A 17,227-nucleotide genomic window follows, 5' to 3' on the forward strand; every position below is an offset into this window, starting at 1 on the left:
GAGTGTGTACTTGATTTCTGTCAAAACATAGAGTACTGGAACTTTTCCCTACAGTAGGTATGTACGTTAGCTGTGTGAGTGGCTGGGCTGAAATCACCATTATGATATATTGGCTCTGTTGTCTATATTGCAGCAAAGTCAACCCTTTTGAGCAACCTTAATCTTCCCATTTTATAAGTGGTCATTTGAAAGAACTGATTTAGTGAACAGTGTATGCGTCTGTCATCTACTTAACAGATAACTGATACAGAACAAGCAGGAAGTTTGGACACCCAAGGTTACTTTTAAGCAGGATTCTTTTGCCTTTTGTGTTCAAGACCTGAAAGTGAACTGCCACAGATTGTTAACCAGAAGGCAATCTCCAAACATCTTTCCTCCAGTCATGTCTGGCTTTCCCACATTTCACTAGGTTTCACTGTCTGTGGAACCTAAGTGCTCCTGATGTAATGTCTGTGCAATAACCACCATGTGTGAATCAATGTTAACATTTTTATAGTACATGTATATATAAAACTGAAGTAACTATATACCCAGTTTACCAAGGAGTTATAAATCACTCTGATTTCCTTTGTATTTTTAAAAACAGTACTCAGCGGAATGTTCAGAAGAACAAACATTAGCTGCAATAGTTTCTTATCTGGGTGCATTTACGGGTAGATACACTTCTGAAAATTCCAAATGTAAGTGATTAATCCACAGATTTTTACACTGCTTTATTATTTTTACAGAGAAGAAATGGAAATATTCCAATCAACTAATTTAATTTAATAGGAGCAAGGCAGCAGGTAACCGCTATCCTGTGACAAAGTTCTGGTCCACTGAATGTAAAAAGAATGCCCAGAGGAAACTGGTGATATTTCCTTCAGTAGCCTTACTCGATGCTCTATCAGCATTACAATGATGTATCCCTCCCTGACTGAGGATGCTGACAGCACATATGAGAGTGACATCCCTATGAGAATTGTCCCCTTCTCAGAGTCCTGGACTGCTTAAATGGGCAGGGAGGAAGATGGACCTTTGGTCCTTTCCTAAGATGCAGTGTTTGCTGGAATGTTCAACAGCTTAGTTTCTGGAGCTTGTTTTTGTGAGGGGGGGAAAAATCAAATAAAACTACAAACCAGAAGAAACGATAGCGGTTGAGATTTCAAAACCCTAAACCTTGGACACAAGGTAGCATTCATTTTTTCAGGGTTCAGTTAGCTGCTGTTTCTTCTTGTTCTATTTATTTTCTTAGTTGAAAGCACTTTTAAGAGCTATAAGAAGAACTCTAGTTCAGAGATGGGCAAACTACAGGCCGCGGGCCACATCCAGCCCGCAGGACCCTCCTGCCTGGCCCCTGAGCTTCTGCCCGGGAGGCTAGCCCCTGGCCCCTTCCCTGCTGTTCCCCCTCTCCCGCAGCCTCAGCTCACTGTGCTGCCGGCACAATGCTCTGGGTGGAGGGGCTGCGAGCTCCTGCCAGGCAGCGCCGTTGCAGAGCCACAGACTGACCTGGTGCTCTGGCTGTGCGGTGGCGTGGCTGGCTCCAGCCGGGCAGTACGGCTGCCTGTCCTGATGCTCTGGGCGGCGTGGCTGTAGCACTGCCAGCTACCGGTGCTCCAGGCAGTGTGGTAAGGGGGCAGGGAGCAGGGGGCGTTGGATAGAGGGCAGGGGAGTTCGGGGTGGTGGTCAGGGGGCACGGGTGTGGATTGGGGGCAGGGCAGTTAGTGGCGGAGAACAGGGGGGTTGAATGGGGGCAGGGTCCCGGAGGGAGGCGGTCAGGAAGGAGAGGAGGGCTTGGATGGGGTGGCAGGGGGCAGTCAGGGGCAAGGTTTCTGGGCGCAGTCAGGGGACAGGGAGATGTGGTGGTTGGATGGGGCAGGGATTCTGCGGGGGGCAGTCAGGAATGAGAGGAGGGGTTGGATGGAGTGGCGGGGGGCCGCCAGGGGATGGTCCGGGGGCGGTCAGGGGACAGGGAGCGGGGGTGGTGGTGGTGGATGGGGCAGGAGTCTGAGGGGGGCGTCAGGGGGTAAGAAGCAGGGGGGGTTAGGGGGCTGGGCCACGCCTGGCTGTGTGGGGGGCACAGCCTCCCCTAACTGGCCCTCCATACAATTTCGGAAACCCGATGTGACCCTCGGGCCAAAAAGTTTGCCCACCCCTGTTCTAGCTAGTCTGGATAGCTGGTAGTCTGACCTCTCTGACTTTCTGACCTTATTCTGTGTGTACTAATTGTGTTAATCTAGTCAACCAAACTGCCTATCAAATATGCACAAAAAACAGAACCGAGTAGAGATCTTCATAGATTTAACATTAGATCTTCTCTCTCGGGTTTGATGACTGATCCAATGTGTTAGTGTTTGCTTTAATTGTCTTCTCTTCTCCAGTTACTTAAAAATATATCGTTTTTTACTGGAGGTGTGGGCCTGCATCCACTGTAATCCATTGCAAAATCCCCCTGTGTGAATGTGATCAGAACATTGGTCTTTGTTGTAGAGTTCTACTTGTAGAGTTCTTACTTGAATATGTTGCTACTAATTAATGATCACTTGGGGACAACCAGATTCCCAGTTCATACTTTTCTTCAAACAAGAATCCTTAACTCTCTAACGTTAAGATGTCAGAACGTTGTAAACACTAAAGCAATACAGACTGTACAGAGTATCTCTTTAGTGTTGTATTCAAACCAGAAGAAACTTTCAGACACACTGGGTAGCACTTTACTGCAGAAGTAGTCCCATTGAAGTAAATGGTGCTATTCATGGAGTAAGGCACTACTCAGCATGAGTATGGATGGCATAATCTGACCCATAGATTGTATGCTCTTTGGGGCAGGAATTGTGTAGTCTTGTACATCTATCCAGTACTGCAAACACATACCAGTACTATGATTTAAGTCAGAGTCTGAGAGCTCATTTCTTTCTTTCCCTTTGGAAGATGTGCAAAACTTTTCTTTGTTTAGAGAGCCCATCCTTAAAGAAAGACTTTAAAAATGCTTTTCTTGTACAGTTTCACAGATGATTTGGAGAAACTTTCCAAAGTGGCTGATGGAGTTAGGTACAGAAGTCCGTTGACTTTCATTGGGGGTTGTAGCCCTAACTTCCTTGTGCACTTCTGCAAATCCTACCTTCCTTTCTTCTGTTTGTCAGAGATAAAATACAATGGTATTAGACAGTGGGACTGCGATGGGATGACAAGGGGAATAGCACCCCTATAGCACCTATTTATTTTACAAAATAATGAAATCTGTAATGAAACTTTTAATAGGCATCAGCCTAGTCCATGTATTTCTTGTAGATCATTTTGAATTAATATAAGTGTAAAAAAATTGTCTAGGCTCTAAAAACATGTTTACATAGATCTTTTTTCCCATTAGAACTAGGAAGCATTTATGTAAAAAAAAAAAAAAAAAAAGCTGTTTGTTGGAACCTGAAGAACATTTTTAATTTCATCGAACCAGAAAATCAAACCTGTGTCATTCATACTGAACAACTTGTTTACTTTTTCTATTCCCAAATATATACCCTTAGATAATCTCATCAAAATTTGTATTAATAAATCAAAATCCCCAGTCGAAATAAAGACAGACACCACAATTTTTCTATTCTTGCTTATCTTGCATTCTTGTGTTTAATGTTTTCAGGAACTTAAGACTTATTTATCAATTAAGGAAGAAAGGTGGGAAAACAAAATGGGAAGTTGTATTCCAAAAACCACTTTAATCAATCTAAGAAGAGTTGCTCTGCTGGAACAACCTCAGGACCACATCTATTCCTGTTTCACATCCTTCCAGAGTAGCCACTGGTCTCTGGTGCCCTCATTTTTAACCAGTGATCACTTAAGAACATTTTGGCCCAAATTCCTTCTTCCTTCCTTGCACTGTCAACTTGACTAATGATTACTCAAAAATTCTTAAAAAGAAAAGGAGTACTTGTGGCACCTTAGAGACTAACCAATTTATTTGAGCATGAGCTTTTGTGAGCTACAGCTCACTTCATCGGATGCATACCGTGGAAACTGCAGAAGACATTATATACACACAGAGACCATGAAACAATACCTCCTCCCACCCCACTGTCCTGCTGGTAATAGCTTATCTAAAGTGATCATCAAGTTGGGCCATTTCCAGCACAAATCCAGGTTTTCTCACCCTCCACCCCCCCACACACAAACTCACTCTCCCGCTGGTAATAGCCCATCCAAAGTGACAACTCTCTTCACAATGTGTATGATAATCAAGGTGGGCCATTTCCTGCACAAATCCAGGTTCTCTCACTCCCTCACCCCCCTCCAAAAACCACACACACAAACTCACTCTCCTGCTGGTAATAGCTTATCCAAAGAGACTACTCTCCCTACAATGTGCATGATAATCAAGGTGGGCAATTTCCAGCACAAATCCAGGTTTTCTCACCCCCCCCCCACCCCCATACACACACAAACTCACTCTCCTGCTGGTAATAGCTCATCCAAAGTGACCATTCTCCCTACAATGTGCATGGTAATCAAGGTGGGCCATTTCCAGCACAAATCCAGGCTTTCTCACCCCCCCCCCCCCCGCTTCCCGGGGACACACACACACACACGCACAAACTCACTCTCCTGCTGGCCATAGCTCATCCAAACTGACCACTCTCCAAGTTTAAATCCAAGTTTAACCAGAATGTCTGGGGGGGGGGGTGTAGGAAAAAACAAGGGGAAATAGGCTACCTTGCATAATGACTTAGCCACTCCCAGTCTCTATTTAAGCCTAAATTAATAGTATCCAATTTGCAAATGAATTCCAATTCAGCAGTTTCTCGCTGGAGTCTGGATTTGAAGTTTTTTTGTTTTAAGATAGCGACCTTCATGTCTGTGATTGCGTGACCAGAGAGATTGAAGTGTTCTCCGACTGGTTTATGAATGTTATAATTCTTGACATCTGATTTGTGTCCATTTATTATTTTACGTAGAGACTGTCCAGTCTGACCAATGTAAATGGCAGAGGGGCATTGCTAGCACGTGATGGCATATATCACATTGGTGGATGTGCAGGTGAACGAGCCTCTGATAGTGTGGCTGATGTTATTAGGCCCTGTGATGGTGTCCCCTGAATAGATATGTGGGCACAGTTGGCAACGGGCTTTGTTGCAAGGATAAGTTCCTGGGTTAGTGGTTCTGTTGTGTGGTATGTGGTTGTTGGTGAGTATTTGCTTCAGGTTGTGGGGCTGTCTGTAGGCAAGGACTGGCCTGTCTCCAAGATTTGTGAGAGTGTTGGGTCATCCTTCAGGATAGGTTGTAGATCCTTAATAATGCGTTGGAGGGGTTTTAGTTGGGGGCTGAAGATGACGGCTAGTGGCGTTCTGTTATTTTCTTTGTTAGGCCTGTCCTTTAGTAGGTGACTTCTGGGAACTCTTCTGGCTCTATCAATCTGTTTCTTCACTTCCGCAGGTCGGTATTGTAGTTGTAAGAAAGCTTGACAGAGATCTTGTAGCTGTTTGTCTCTGTCTGAGGGGTTGGAGCAAATGCGGTTGTATCGCAGAGCTTGGCTGTAGACGATGGATCGTGTGGTGTGGTCAGGGTGAAAGCTGGAGGCATGTAGGTAGGAATAGCGGTCAGTAGGTTTCCGGTATAGGGTGGTGTTTATGTGACCATTGTTTATTAGCACTGTAGTGTCCAGGAAGTGGATCTCTTGTGTGGACTGGACCAGGCTGAGGTTGATGGTGGGATGGAAATTGTTGAAATCCTGGTGGAATTCCTCAAGGGCTTCTTTTCCATGGGTCCAGATGATGAAGATGTCATCAATATAGCGCAAATAGAGTAGGGGCTTTAGGGGACGAGAGCCTAGGAACTTTGTTCTAAATCAGCCATAAAAATGTTGGCATACTGTGGGGCCATGCGTGTACCCATAGCAGTGCCGCTGATCTGAAGGTATACATTGTCCCCAAATGTAAAATAGGTATGGGTAAGGACAAAGTCACACAGTTCAGCCACCAGGTTAGCCGTGACATTATCGGGGATAGTGTTCTTGACGGCTTGTAGTCCATCTTTGTGTGGAATGTTGGTGTAGAGGGCTTCTACATCCATAGCGGCCAGGATGGTGTTATCAGGAAGATCACCGATTTGTGCTGGAAATGGCCCACCTTGATTACCATGCACATTGTAGGGCGAGTGGTCACTTTGGATGAGCTATTACCAGCAGGAGAGTGAGTTTGTGTGTGTGGTTTTTGGAGGGGGGTGAGGGAGTGAGAGAACCTGGATTTGTGCAGGAAATGGCCCACCTTGATTATCATACACATTGTGAAGAGATTTATCACTTTCGATGGGCTATTACCAGCAGGAGAGTGAGTTTTTGTGTGTGTGGGGGGGGGGCGGCGGAGGGTGAGAAAACCTGGATTTGTGCTGGAAATGGCCCAACTTGATGATCACTTTAGATAAGCTATTACCAGCAGGACAGTGGGGTGGGAGGAGGTATTGTTTCATGGTCTCTGTGTGTATATAATATCTTCTGCAGTTTCCACGGTATGCATCCGATGAAGTGAGCTGTAGCTCACGAAAGCTCATGCTCAAATAAATTGGTTAGTCTCTAAGGTGCCACAAGTACTCCTTTTCTTTTTGCGAATACAGACTAACATGGCTGTTACTCTGAAACCTGTCAAAAATTCTTGCCACTCATTTGTGCATATAAGAGAATTGCCTAGGAGGCCCAGAATTGTCAGAACTTAAGTAGTTTATTAAAAGAATTTGGGGTCCCGTGGGTCTATTTCACTGGAAATGTTGCATTTCTCAGACACATTGCCTGTGTAATGACTTAGCACTTATAGACTTAAATGTGTGGGTGGAGTGGGCAAAGTGATCTGCAAATTGGAGTAAATATATGCCCCAATTTACAGATGAGGAAACTGAGGAACAAAGAAGTGCCCACGGTAAGGGAAGTCAGTGAGAGAGCCAGGAGTAGACGGCACCTGTCTCTTCTGATTCTCAGTCCTGTGCCCTATCCAAGTATCTCAGGCCAGTATTTTTTCCAGTGGTGGAATGTGTTTCTCTGAAGTTCAGATTCCAGTTCAGTACTTTAAATGTTGCCTTTATTTGGTGAGAAGGAAGACTCACTTGTTTGAGGACCATTTTAGCCAAAACAAATGAAATCTCTTTGGGGCCTTACAATGATCACCCTAAAATAAGCCCAGAAGAGCCTTATGACCAGCCTTGAAAAAACTCCTGTGACTTAATATATTTTAGGCTGCTTAGTTGGATAATGGTTAATTTGTTGCATATGTCCGCTGCCGCCTCTGCTCTCACACTGGATTTCTATCTGACGATAGTCTAGATCTGTGAGGCTGTCTTCAGCAAGAAATTTAGGTCTAGTTGCCACGCATATCCTAAGGCTGGCCAAAGCCAGCAGTACTTTTAAATGCATAGGACCCTACTGGGCATCATTCTTCAAGGTCAGATTTATCAACATGATTTTCTGGGTTTTCTTTGACATTTCTCTCCCCTTTTTGCCCATACTTATACTCTGTGGTTTTAGAAGTCTTTTCTTCCATTTGTTGTCTTCAGAGAAAAAGAACCAACAGTTCCAGTGTTTACTTTGCTTCTGATGTGACCGTTGACACAATTACTATAGGCTTCTTAGGAGGAAAGGGGGGGAGGAAAGAAAAATCCCAACAAACTCTACTAAAAAAACCATGGGTTTCAGAGTAGCAGCTGTTTTTAGTCTGTATCCGCAAAAAAGAAAAGGAGTACTTGTGGCACCATCTAAGGTGCCACAAGTACTCCTTTTCTTTTAAAAAAAACATGTTTATTACGCTTTCTCCTAGGCACTGAGGTTAATTCTTGCTATAGAACAATTAACACATTTCAACCAGCCATTGTACCCCCTGCATTACAGAAAATGTGCTTTTCACGAGGGAAAGCAGAAGTGCAGAAATCTGGGGGAGACAGAGTTTTGGGGTTTTTTGGTCCTAAAGTATGCCTACTTTGTTCTCACCTAGCCCCAGCTGAGGGCTTTCCCCCCTTCAGGACTGGGCAGGTCTTACAATGCAGGTTGGTTTGTGTGCTCCCTTATCAGAAAAGTCTCCTGAATCTCCTGCCTTTTATTATTATTTATTTCAGACGCGATGCTCTGCCTGTCTTCCTCCTTTGACCCAACTAACACAGCGCTTCTCCTTTCTTTCTCTTCCAGGCTCCATGGGAGGGGGAATTGCAGCAGTTTGGCAGAAGAGCTGTGCCCCCCCCCGCGCTTGGGCAGTGAAGTCAGAGGCAGCAGCAGGAGGAGCTGGCTGGCTGTATGTGTGTGTGTGCAGAGCTCCTTGGCCGCCCTGTTTCCTGGTGCTCTGCTCCCTGACCCCAGTGGCAGTCCCTTCGCACTGCACGGCTCTGCTCTCTCCCTTCTTTGCTCTCGCTCTCTCTCCCCTCTGTCTCTCTCGCTCGCGCTCCCAGATCGAGGCTCTGCTCTCATTCTTTCTCTCTGTGTCTCTCGTTTCCACTCTCCAGCCAGCCGGGGGACCCTCAGGGTCGAAGGTTTTGCCCTGCCTACACCAATCTCCACCTTCCAGCCTTTCTCTTAACCAGCTCTCTCAAATCCCCCATGGATCGGTTCCTCTCCCAGCACTGAAGGCATCCTTAGGACACACAGCAGCAGCCAGAAAAAGAAAGGTAATCAACCCCGATTAGAGAGAAGGGGAGAGAAATCAAATGGAAAAATAACAAAACACAAAGCCTCGGGTTAGAGGTGCCTTGTCATGTACAAGTAGAAGGGGATCAGACAGGGTCTAGCGCAGCAGCGCCTGAGCCAGGCTGCTTTAAACAATAATAAGAATAAAACTGGCTGCTTATTTTCCGTTCACCAGAATGGTCATTTAGCTGGATGGGTTGGTTTTCATTTGTTTGGGGCTTATTTTTTGCAGAGTGAAAAGCTAATTATTTTGTTGAGCTGAGTGTCTTGTCTCCCTCCCTCCACCCCATGCAAGCCCCCCCCCCTTCCCCCACTGCGTTATTTCTTGTCTGGGGGGGAGGTAGTGGTGGAAGTGATTTGGCAGCAGAGAGAGAGAAATGGGATGAATTTTCCTGGCTGTTTACTAGAAAGTCTCGGGTGATCGGGGTTATAATGTTAGAGCACGACCGGGGGAGGGTAGGCCAGGGAGCATTTTGCTTGCTGGAGAGACCAAGGAAACGCAGATCAAGCGGGCGAAATGCAAAGTACAGTTACATTCAAACTGAAATGTAGCGTTTGCTCCGATTTTTTTGTGCATTTGAAGGGGGCTTTTTCTCCTCCTCCCCCCCCCACCAAAGCAGGCAACCGGAGGGGCGGGGGGAAGCGAGACTCCAAGAAAAGTACCGATTGGAAACCGGTTTCTTTTATATTCAGAGCTGGAGTTTCTGTGTCTATTTTAAATGCGAGAGAACTACATTTTAAAACATGCTTTGAAATCCTGATCCCAGAGGCCTAGGGCACTTGGAAACCTTTAGAGAGGAAGGATATTGGGGGGGGGGGGTTGTGGAAATGACACAGCTGCAATAAAAAGCATTTATTCTCTTGTTTGGTTGAATATGTCGCTCGTACCCCCCTACCCCCCAAAAAAATCAGTTTTAGTGCAAATGTGGGCGTGGAAAAATAACGTGAATTAATTTCAGAGAGCGGGGAGGAAAAAGAAGGATAGAAACTTTATATATTTAAAAAAAAAGCAGAAATGCCCCCCTTCTTCGAGGAGATAATAAACACAAGAGCAATTGCAAATGCAGGAGCTTGGAGGGCGGGTTTGTGCTTCCTGGGGGCTCTGGCTGTGTGGTGTGTGTGTGTGTGTTTGATCTGAGCTATAATGCCAGCTCCTCTAGTGGAAGGGGAAGATAGGATGGGATGAATGACGTTGGGAAAAGGGGGATGTTGTACAAAAGGCAGGATGGTGCGGTGTCAGAGCCATTGGCCACAGATTGTGATCAATCGATCCGAGCCTGGGGAAAAAGAGGGTGAGAGGGAGCGAGCCAAGCACCCAGCGTACTCACAACAGCAGCACGGAGGGTGCCCAGAGAGTACGAGGCGGCAGCCGGGCATGGACTGACTGCTAGAGGAGGTAGCGTGTGGAGACTGGTACCACTTCTGCCTTTTCCGCCTAGTACTGAGTGCAACAGAAAGAACCATTTTGGCATCTGCATCATTTATACCGAGGGATCGGCTTGCCATGAGGTTTTATTCCACAGACACATGAAGGGAGAGGAAGTCGGTGGGTGTGTGGAGGTCGGAGGGTGGTGGTATTTATGAATGTACAGCGCTGCGTTTGTTTCTCTGTGCGACTCAAGGTGTGTGTGAATAGTTTTTGGATAAGCTTTCTGTGGGCATCATTAGTTTGATTTAACTTTTCGTGCCTCCCGCTCTCTCTTGAAGTCTGCGAGCGCTTATCTAGAGGTGTGTGCAGAGTGGGTAATGTGTTGTCCAGAATGAAATTTTAAAACACACGTTTACACTTAGTATATGCGGTGTCACTCTGATATATGCACCACTCTTGATGGATAGGATGAAGTTGGAGTTGCATGAAAAGTATAGTACTGTACAACATTGCAGCGATTTCGGGCAAATTGTTAAATAATCACAAGCACATCCTGCAATAACCTATGAGAGACCAAATAACTATCTTATTTATTGTGGTGGGCTTGTGTTAGTATTTTTTAAATATGTTGTTGCTCTATCAACGTTGATATAACAGATATTGGAAGCCTACTTGAAAAGAAAACGTTAACATCTAATTTAACCCCTTTTCCCCCTCTTCAGTCTTGACAGACTGAAATTTTCTCCAACTAATACCAGTCAGAAGAGCAAAAGCATTGATTGATCAAATTGAGGACACACAAGTGCTTAAATGTGAGGGGGATTTTTTTAAATAAGTCCAAAGAGCTATTATGTATAATGTTTTAATTACAGGTAGAATTAAAATAAAATTGTAAAAGCTGCTCAGTATGAATACTCCTTAGAAAGGAGGCTGTAGTATAGAATTAATGTCTGCCTTTTGTTTTAAAAAGTGCCAGCCTTGTACATTTTATAGATTTAAAACTGAACAAACAGACCCATGCACTAAGGTGTCTCTTTATAACATTTTAAATCATAAACACAGGCTGAAAGATAGCTATTGGCATTCCCAGAATAACCTCTGGCATATCATTAGTAAAACATGATATAATAAAGTGGATTGTATATCCTTTTTATAGTTAATTTTTAAGCAAGAAATCTATCAGGTAAGAAGTGGCAAATATTGCATACTAGGTTGCACTTGACAGCTATGAAAAAAACAGGCAGCTATCCTTTTGTGCTCATCCTCTCAGTGAGTGCTTACTGTCAGGGGGGTGAGAAGAACAATAGTGCTGAAAAATAAGCCTTTTTTTCCTTTTTGTTTATGAAAGTTCTGAAATACTCTGCTTCTGTTTGACATTCTCTTCAAAGAACTCCACATTAAAAAAGATAATAATCTGACATCTCTGATAGGTGAGCTGTATTGGTATATAAAACATTCAAGAGAAATTAGGAAAATGAAATTAAAATCAGCCTCCCCGTCATATATTTGACTTTTTTTCACTTTGGATTTTCGTTGTTACCTTTCAGTTTAATTCGATACTTTGTTTAACTTAGTCTTATTTAAGCATAAAGGTATATATTTAGAATTAAATACTATGGGAAGTTTTTACTTTAAATATTACAATGAAACAACTTAAAAGTATTTTATATATGACTGTCCAATATCCTCTTAGTACTTCTGTTGTATGCTAGTTAGCTGAAATTTATATTTTTGTAATAGGTTTATAAACACTGTAAAATGATGTTTAATATTATCTTTGTGTATAATTCACTCTAATGAGCAAATTAAATTTTCTTCTGAGTTACTCGTAATAGGAAATGTAATGTTCTGACTTTTGCTTATACTGTTAGTGGAAGTACATAGCCTTTCTAAAAGCCTGGGCAAAAATTTGATTGTGGTTGCTTCTAATTTTCTCTGTTTTACACAGTAGATTTTGATTGCAAAAAAATAAGATTGGGCATGTAATTTCCACACTACTCCCTAATTTATGTAAACCCTAAAGTTCTTGTGTAAAAATGTGTATTTTTTCCCCTTCAAGCCTTGATGGCTAACATTCTTTTTAATGACAGTCATTTCTTCAACGGGAAGATGTTTTCATTTGTATTTACTTTTGAGTGCAGTGCAATTATGCAGTTTTTACGCTGCATACTCTTAATAGTTTGTATCTCAAAAGAATTACAGTACTTAGAACAGGACTGCAATTTGAAGCAGGTGTTGTGTTTTACTGTTATGCAAAATAACAGTAAAATATAATTGTGAGGGAAATTAAGGAAACAGCTGCAAACTTGGTATGAAAACCACCACATTATGATTCGTGAGCAGTTATTACATGTATCTTACATCACAATTAACAGGGCAAAGATTTGATTTAGTAAATCTTGCCTTGTTGATTTTATCCCTCAGACCCTTAGTATTGTTCTTGTGAAGGCAAATTAGTATAAAGACCAAACAGTGATTTCACTGAAACATACAAAATCACAAGTAGCTCTCTCTCTCTTGGTAAGAATTTTAAGGTTTAGTTTCGTTTTCTCTGCTTTTTACTGATATTGGAAATGGATGAGAGAATCCTATTCCTGGAATGAAGAAATTTCTTTGCCCAACTAACATATGGAAGCGGAGGTAGGCCTGAGGTTGTAAAATAATAAAATAAATGGCCTATGGCAGGCCATATGCCATTTGTCTGGTGTTTTTGCAATATTTTTATGCCAAACTGGAAATTAGTCTTGTAATCTAAATATATTTTTATTACAAAGCAAAGATTTCAAAATTTTAATGTTGCATGTAGTAAACATACTTCTGTTTGGGAGCTAAGAGTAGTCCAAGAGCATCACTGTAGGAAAAATATTGCAGAGTTTGGTGCCTGAGTTTCAGATCAGTCTCCTCCCTCCTAGTTTGTATGTTCTCATTTCAGCAAATGGAGATTTACTCTTGTAATTTACGCATAAATACAAGAACCTGCTCCTTGCATCTAGTAATTTAAGGCCAGATCCTCCAGCTGAGGATCTGGCCCATAAATAGTACTTATACAGAGCTTGAAAGCGCTTTACGGACATTAACTGATCAATTTTCACAATACCCTTGTGAAGTAGGGTCGTCTTGGTATCCTCATTTTACAGATGAGGGGGGCGGAATGAGTTTATGAAGGAGTCAGAACTGAGATTAGAAGTTGGGCGTTCCTGGCTCTTAGGCCTGTGCTCACACTGCTAGATCACCGGGCTTCTCCACTCTGAATGCTCATATTCTTTATGATGGCTTTTTGTGTGTGTGTGTGTGTACGTGTACCGGAATTTGATGATGTCTGGTGCACTAGAAAAGGTGTTGGTACTTTAGTGACTGGCCCATTGTGAGTAACTCAGGCATGTGTGTATAGGCAGAGGAGCTTGTTTTACTTTTATCTTGTGTATATATATGTAGAATTCTCATTAATAGAATTTTATATGTGCACTGAGAGAAGGCTGGTAATAGCAGCAAATAAATCACAACTATTTGATTACGTAAAGTGTATAGAAAGCTTAGTTTTGTTGCAGGTAGAATGAGTATATTGGTAATGCTGTTCAAATACCAGTTTTCCTTTTGACAGATATAAATACTTTGAACCAAACTGGTTTGAGTTTACCTTTTGTTATAGCTTTGTAAGATGGGCTGTCTTATATTCAGCTGGAAAAAGATCTGACGAAATGTAACCAACTTTGTAAAGTGAACTATGCTTCGAAGAGGGTGCAGGCATTTGACAAGAGCCATTTGACCTTCATGAATTTAGGCCCAGTTATTCACTTTCACAGCTGTAATTAGCACTAGATGTTTATTTAAAATTAAGAGGAATAGTAAATATGGGGCACTTAGCTGGGGCTTTCCACACAGATTATTTTGGAGTGTAAACAAAGTCTTATTTTAAGCCATCCATACTACAAAGGTACTTAAAACAGTGCAAAGTGAAGAAGCTTTAAAAAAAAGATGCAGTTATAATTAACATTTAGTGGCCAGATACTAAAATAAATGGGTACATTAGAAATATGTAGATAGAAATTTCCAAAGAATATCAGCATAGGACTAGATTGAAATTCAGCCATAATTTGATCTCTTTGGAATCTCAGGACTTTAAACACTGTGTCTGTGTTATTCTTCTTCCTTTTGTAGAACTCTGTTGTGTTGATGAGGAGATCCTTGGGTTCAGAACTTGGCTGGAACACAATGCCCACCGCCATTCTTGGCTCTGGAAAGTTGTAAATTGCTCATGTCTATAAGGAGGAAGGATGGCTCATGGAATTCCTTCACAAGGCAAAGTTACCATAACAGTGGATGAATACAGCTCAAATCCAACCCAGGCATTTACACACTACAACATCAACCAGAGCAGGTTCCAGCCTCCACATGTACATATGTAAGTATTTTTAACCTTGATTTTTGAAGCTAATTTAAAATGTGGTGTGTCAATAGGACAGTTGGTTGAAAGCTAGAACAAGTGATTTGACGAATAAACTACTTGACGAAAACTGCCAACATTTGTTACATAACATATTTTACAAATAGTGTTCCATCACCTCTAGATGCTAATGACTTTGCCCTCCAATGGCACAGACTTAGGCCTGGTCTACACTAGAAAATTAAGTTGGGTTAACAACCTTGCTCAGGGGTGTGAACAGTCTGCACCCCTGAGTGGCATAGTTAAGGTGACTTAACTCCCAGTGTAGACAGTGCTCGGTCAACAGAATAATTCTTCCATCAATTTAGCTACTGCCTCTTGGGGAGGTGAATTACCTACACCAACAAGAGAATCCCTGCTGTCGGGGTAGGTAGCATCTACACTGAAGCACTGCAGCAGCGAAGCTGTGTCACTGTAGCATTTTTACTGTACACATATCCTTGTTGAAACGCACCAGAATACAGTATTGTGTATGAGGTGCCAGGTTCTGAAGTTCACTTGTAACTTTAGTGATCTCACTGTAACTTGCCGGAGGGACCTATTTCTTAAAAAATGTAGGTTTCAGAGGAGCAGCCGTGTTAGTCTGTATCCGTAAAAAGAAAAGGAGTACTTGTGGCACCTTAGAGACTAACAAATTTATTAGTTAATAAATTTAATTTATTAATAAATTTGTTAGTTTCTAAGGTGCCACAGGTACTCCTTTTCTTTTTAAAAATAGGCCTAATTGGGACTAATTGTCCTCTGATCACTGAATCCTTTGTTTTCCTTGTGAGTGGAACCTGTGCCGCATGCTGTATTCCACTCACAACAAGGATTCAGAGATTGTGAAACAATTAGTCCCAAGAAATACAAATACCGAGTTAAAATAATGTTCATGGCTTGAACTTAAACCAACAAAAGCATGGGAAATTCAGATCTAAGGCTCCTTACCTCACGGTGTTATGCCTTAGTATTGTATGACTTGTAAAATCATTCTACAATATAGTATCTAGGCACAATGGGGAGTGCTAAGAACTAAGTGCTAGCTTTAACTTTGAATTTCCTTCCCATTGTTTGGCTAAGTCAGATCCTTATCAACTATTTCTATTTAAGTTCTTTTTTTCTTAATAGTCTCAAATGTATGTTAAACTATAAAACAAAAGGGATGGCTTTGGACCTCAGAGGGGCCCCCTGTGTTAACCAGGATTTTGCACATTGTCACGCTATTGCATTTGATAGGGCCTTTGCATAGTCAAAGTGCTAAAGTAGCATGCCACTTCATAGCATTTTTGCTTTGCAGAATCCTGTCAAGAGGCTGACAGTCCAACAGTTGAGCACCTTCTCCTGGGACTTCTCCTGTAGTAACAATATTCCTAAAATCATAAACCATCAGTGGAGCTTCTAAAAGGATAAGTTCAGAATAGTAGTCACTTCCCAAACTTGGAAGTGTTTACCTTAATTACATTTTGTTGTAGCTGAAAAGATCACATTACTCTGCTTTTAGGGCAAAACTCTCCCCTCTGCTCCACAGTGTGGATCTCTTATCAGCAGTGCAGATCTCCATTGCACATTCTGCACTCCAGGCTGCCCTGCTGACTCCCATCAATATCAATAGAATTTCTGTGTACAGAATGAGTTCAGAATAACCCCTAAGATCCAGACTGTAGATTGGAGAGAATTTTTGTTCTTGAAGGGCCCCTTCTAATTCCTGTTGAATGCAACAGGAAATTATCGTGGATTTCAAAAGGTCCTGAAAATGGCTGAAAGACTAAAAAAAATTTTACTTTTCAAAATGCATCTCTGATTTGTTCTAGAAATAGGCAATAATAATAATGATAATCTCTAATTTCAATATTTTTGTGCATCTCTAAACCAGAAGTAGTTTGGCAGATAGTTTCATTGGATTTGAAAAACTCCCTAGTCTGAATTAAAAATCTGAGGTTATAATTTACAACATAATGAAAATGAAAACAGACTCTTAACTACAATGTTGCTGCTTTGATTTCAACACTTAAGAATAAAAAAAAGGTCTGACATGATAAAGAGATGGAGTAATGGGAGAAGGAAATGATTTTTGCACCAAAATCTTGACTAAACAGGAAGAGAATGAGTGAGGTGAGTTACGAAGTGCAGAAAGCCAAAGATTGCAGAAGTTGAGGCAAATTTTGGCATTAGGAATGGAGAGCAAATGCTGGATTTTAGAGAAGCTATAAAGGAAGAAATGACAGGATATGGATGCAGAGGTGAGAGATGAGGTGAATATGTCACCAGAGTTGTGAGTGTGAGTAATCAGGATGATGGAGTTGTCTCTGATCATGGAGAAGTGAGAGCTTCAGAAAAGGATGCTCATTTGCTTTTCCAGGGTGTTATAATGGAAGCTGTGTGCATACACATGAGTTGGGGGATCAGCAGGCAAAAATCTGGGTGAGAAAATTGGAAAAGACAAAAATAACTAAGAAACCTTTCTTCAAAAGCACACCTGCTCTTTTTATCAGTCAGTCTCTGTATTAATGCCACACTGCTGCAGCTGCCAATCTTTTATGCAGCTTTGTTTTTCTCATTGGACTACCTTGTTAATGCCTCTCTATAAAGAATTCGAAGAACTTTTTCTTCCTGTTATTGGAAAGTTACAATGCAGCCTGATAAAAGAGTGTTGGGAAGCTGATAAATGAACAAAAGGGTATACAAGCACTGAGCATACTAGAGTATACAAGCCCATGCCAAGGGACCGCTATATTGCGTTGCTTATTCTAAACACCATAATCCATAGTCTAAGGTAGAACTGAGTTTGAAGGCCAAGCTGTTATGC

General features: G+C 42.1%; 1 protein-coding gene across 1 annotated transcript in view; it reads left to right on the plus strand.

Moving 5' to 3' along the window:
* Window positions 1–14,269: 14,269 nt before the first annotated feature.
* Window positions 14,270–17,227, plus strand: part of MPPED2 (metallophosphoesterase domain containing 2) — a 124,391-nt gene continuing 121,433 nt past the window's right edge. The window contains exon 1 of the mRNA XM_077820128.1: window positions 14,270–14,397. Within this exon, the coding sequence (XP_077676254.1) occupies window positions 14,270–14,397 (128 nt within the window). The remainder of the gene's footprint in view (window positions 14,398–17,227) is intronic.

Source organism: Eretmochelys imbricata, chromosome 6 (genome assembly GCF_965152235.1).
Source record: "Eretmochelys imbricata isolate rEreImb1 chromosome 6, rEreImb1.hap1, whole genome shotgun sequence".
In the NCBI taxonomy this organism is placed as follows: domain Eukaryota; kingdom Metazoa; phylum Chordata; order Testudines; family Cheloniidae; genus Eretmochelys; species Eretmochelys imbricata.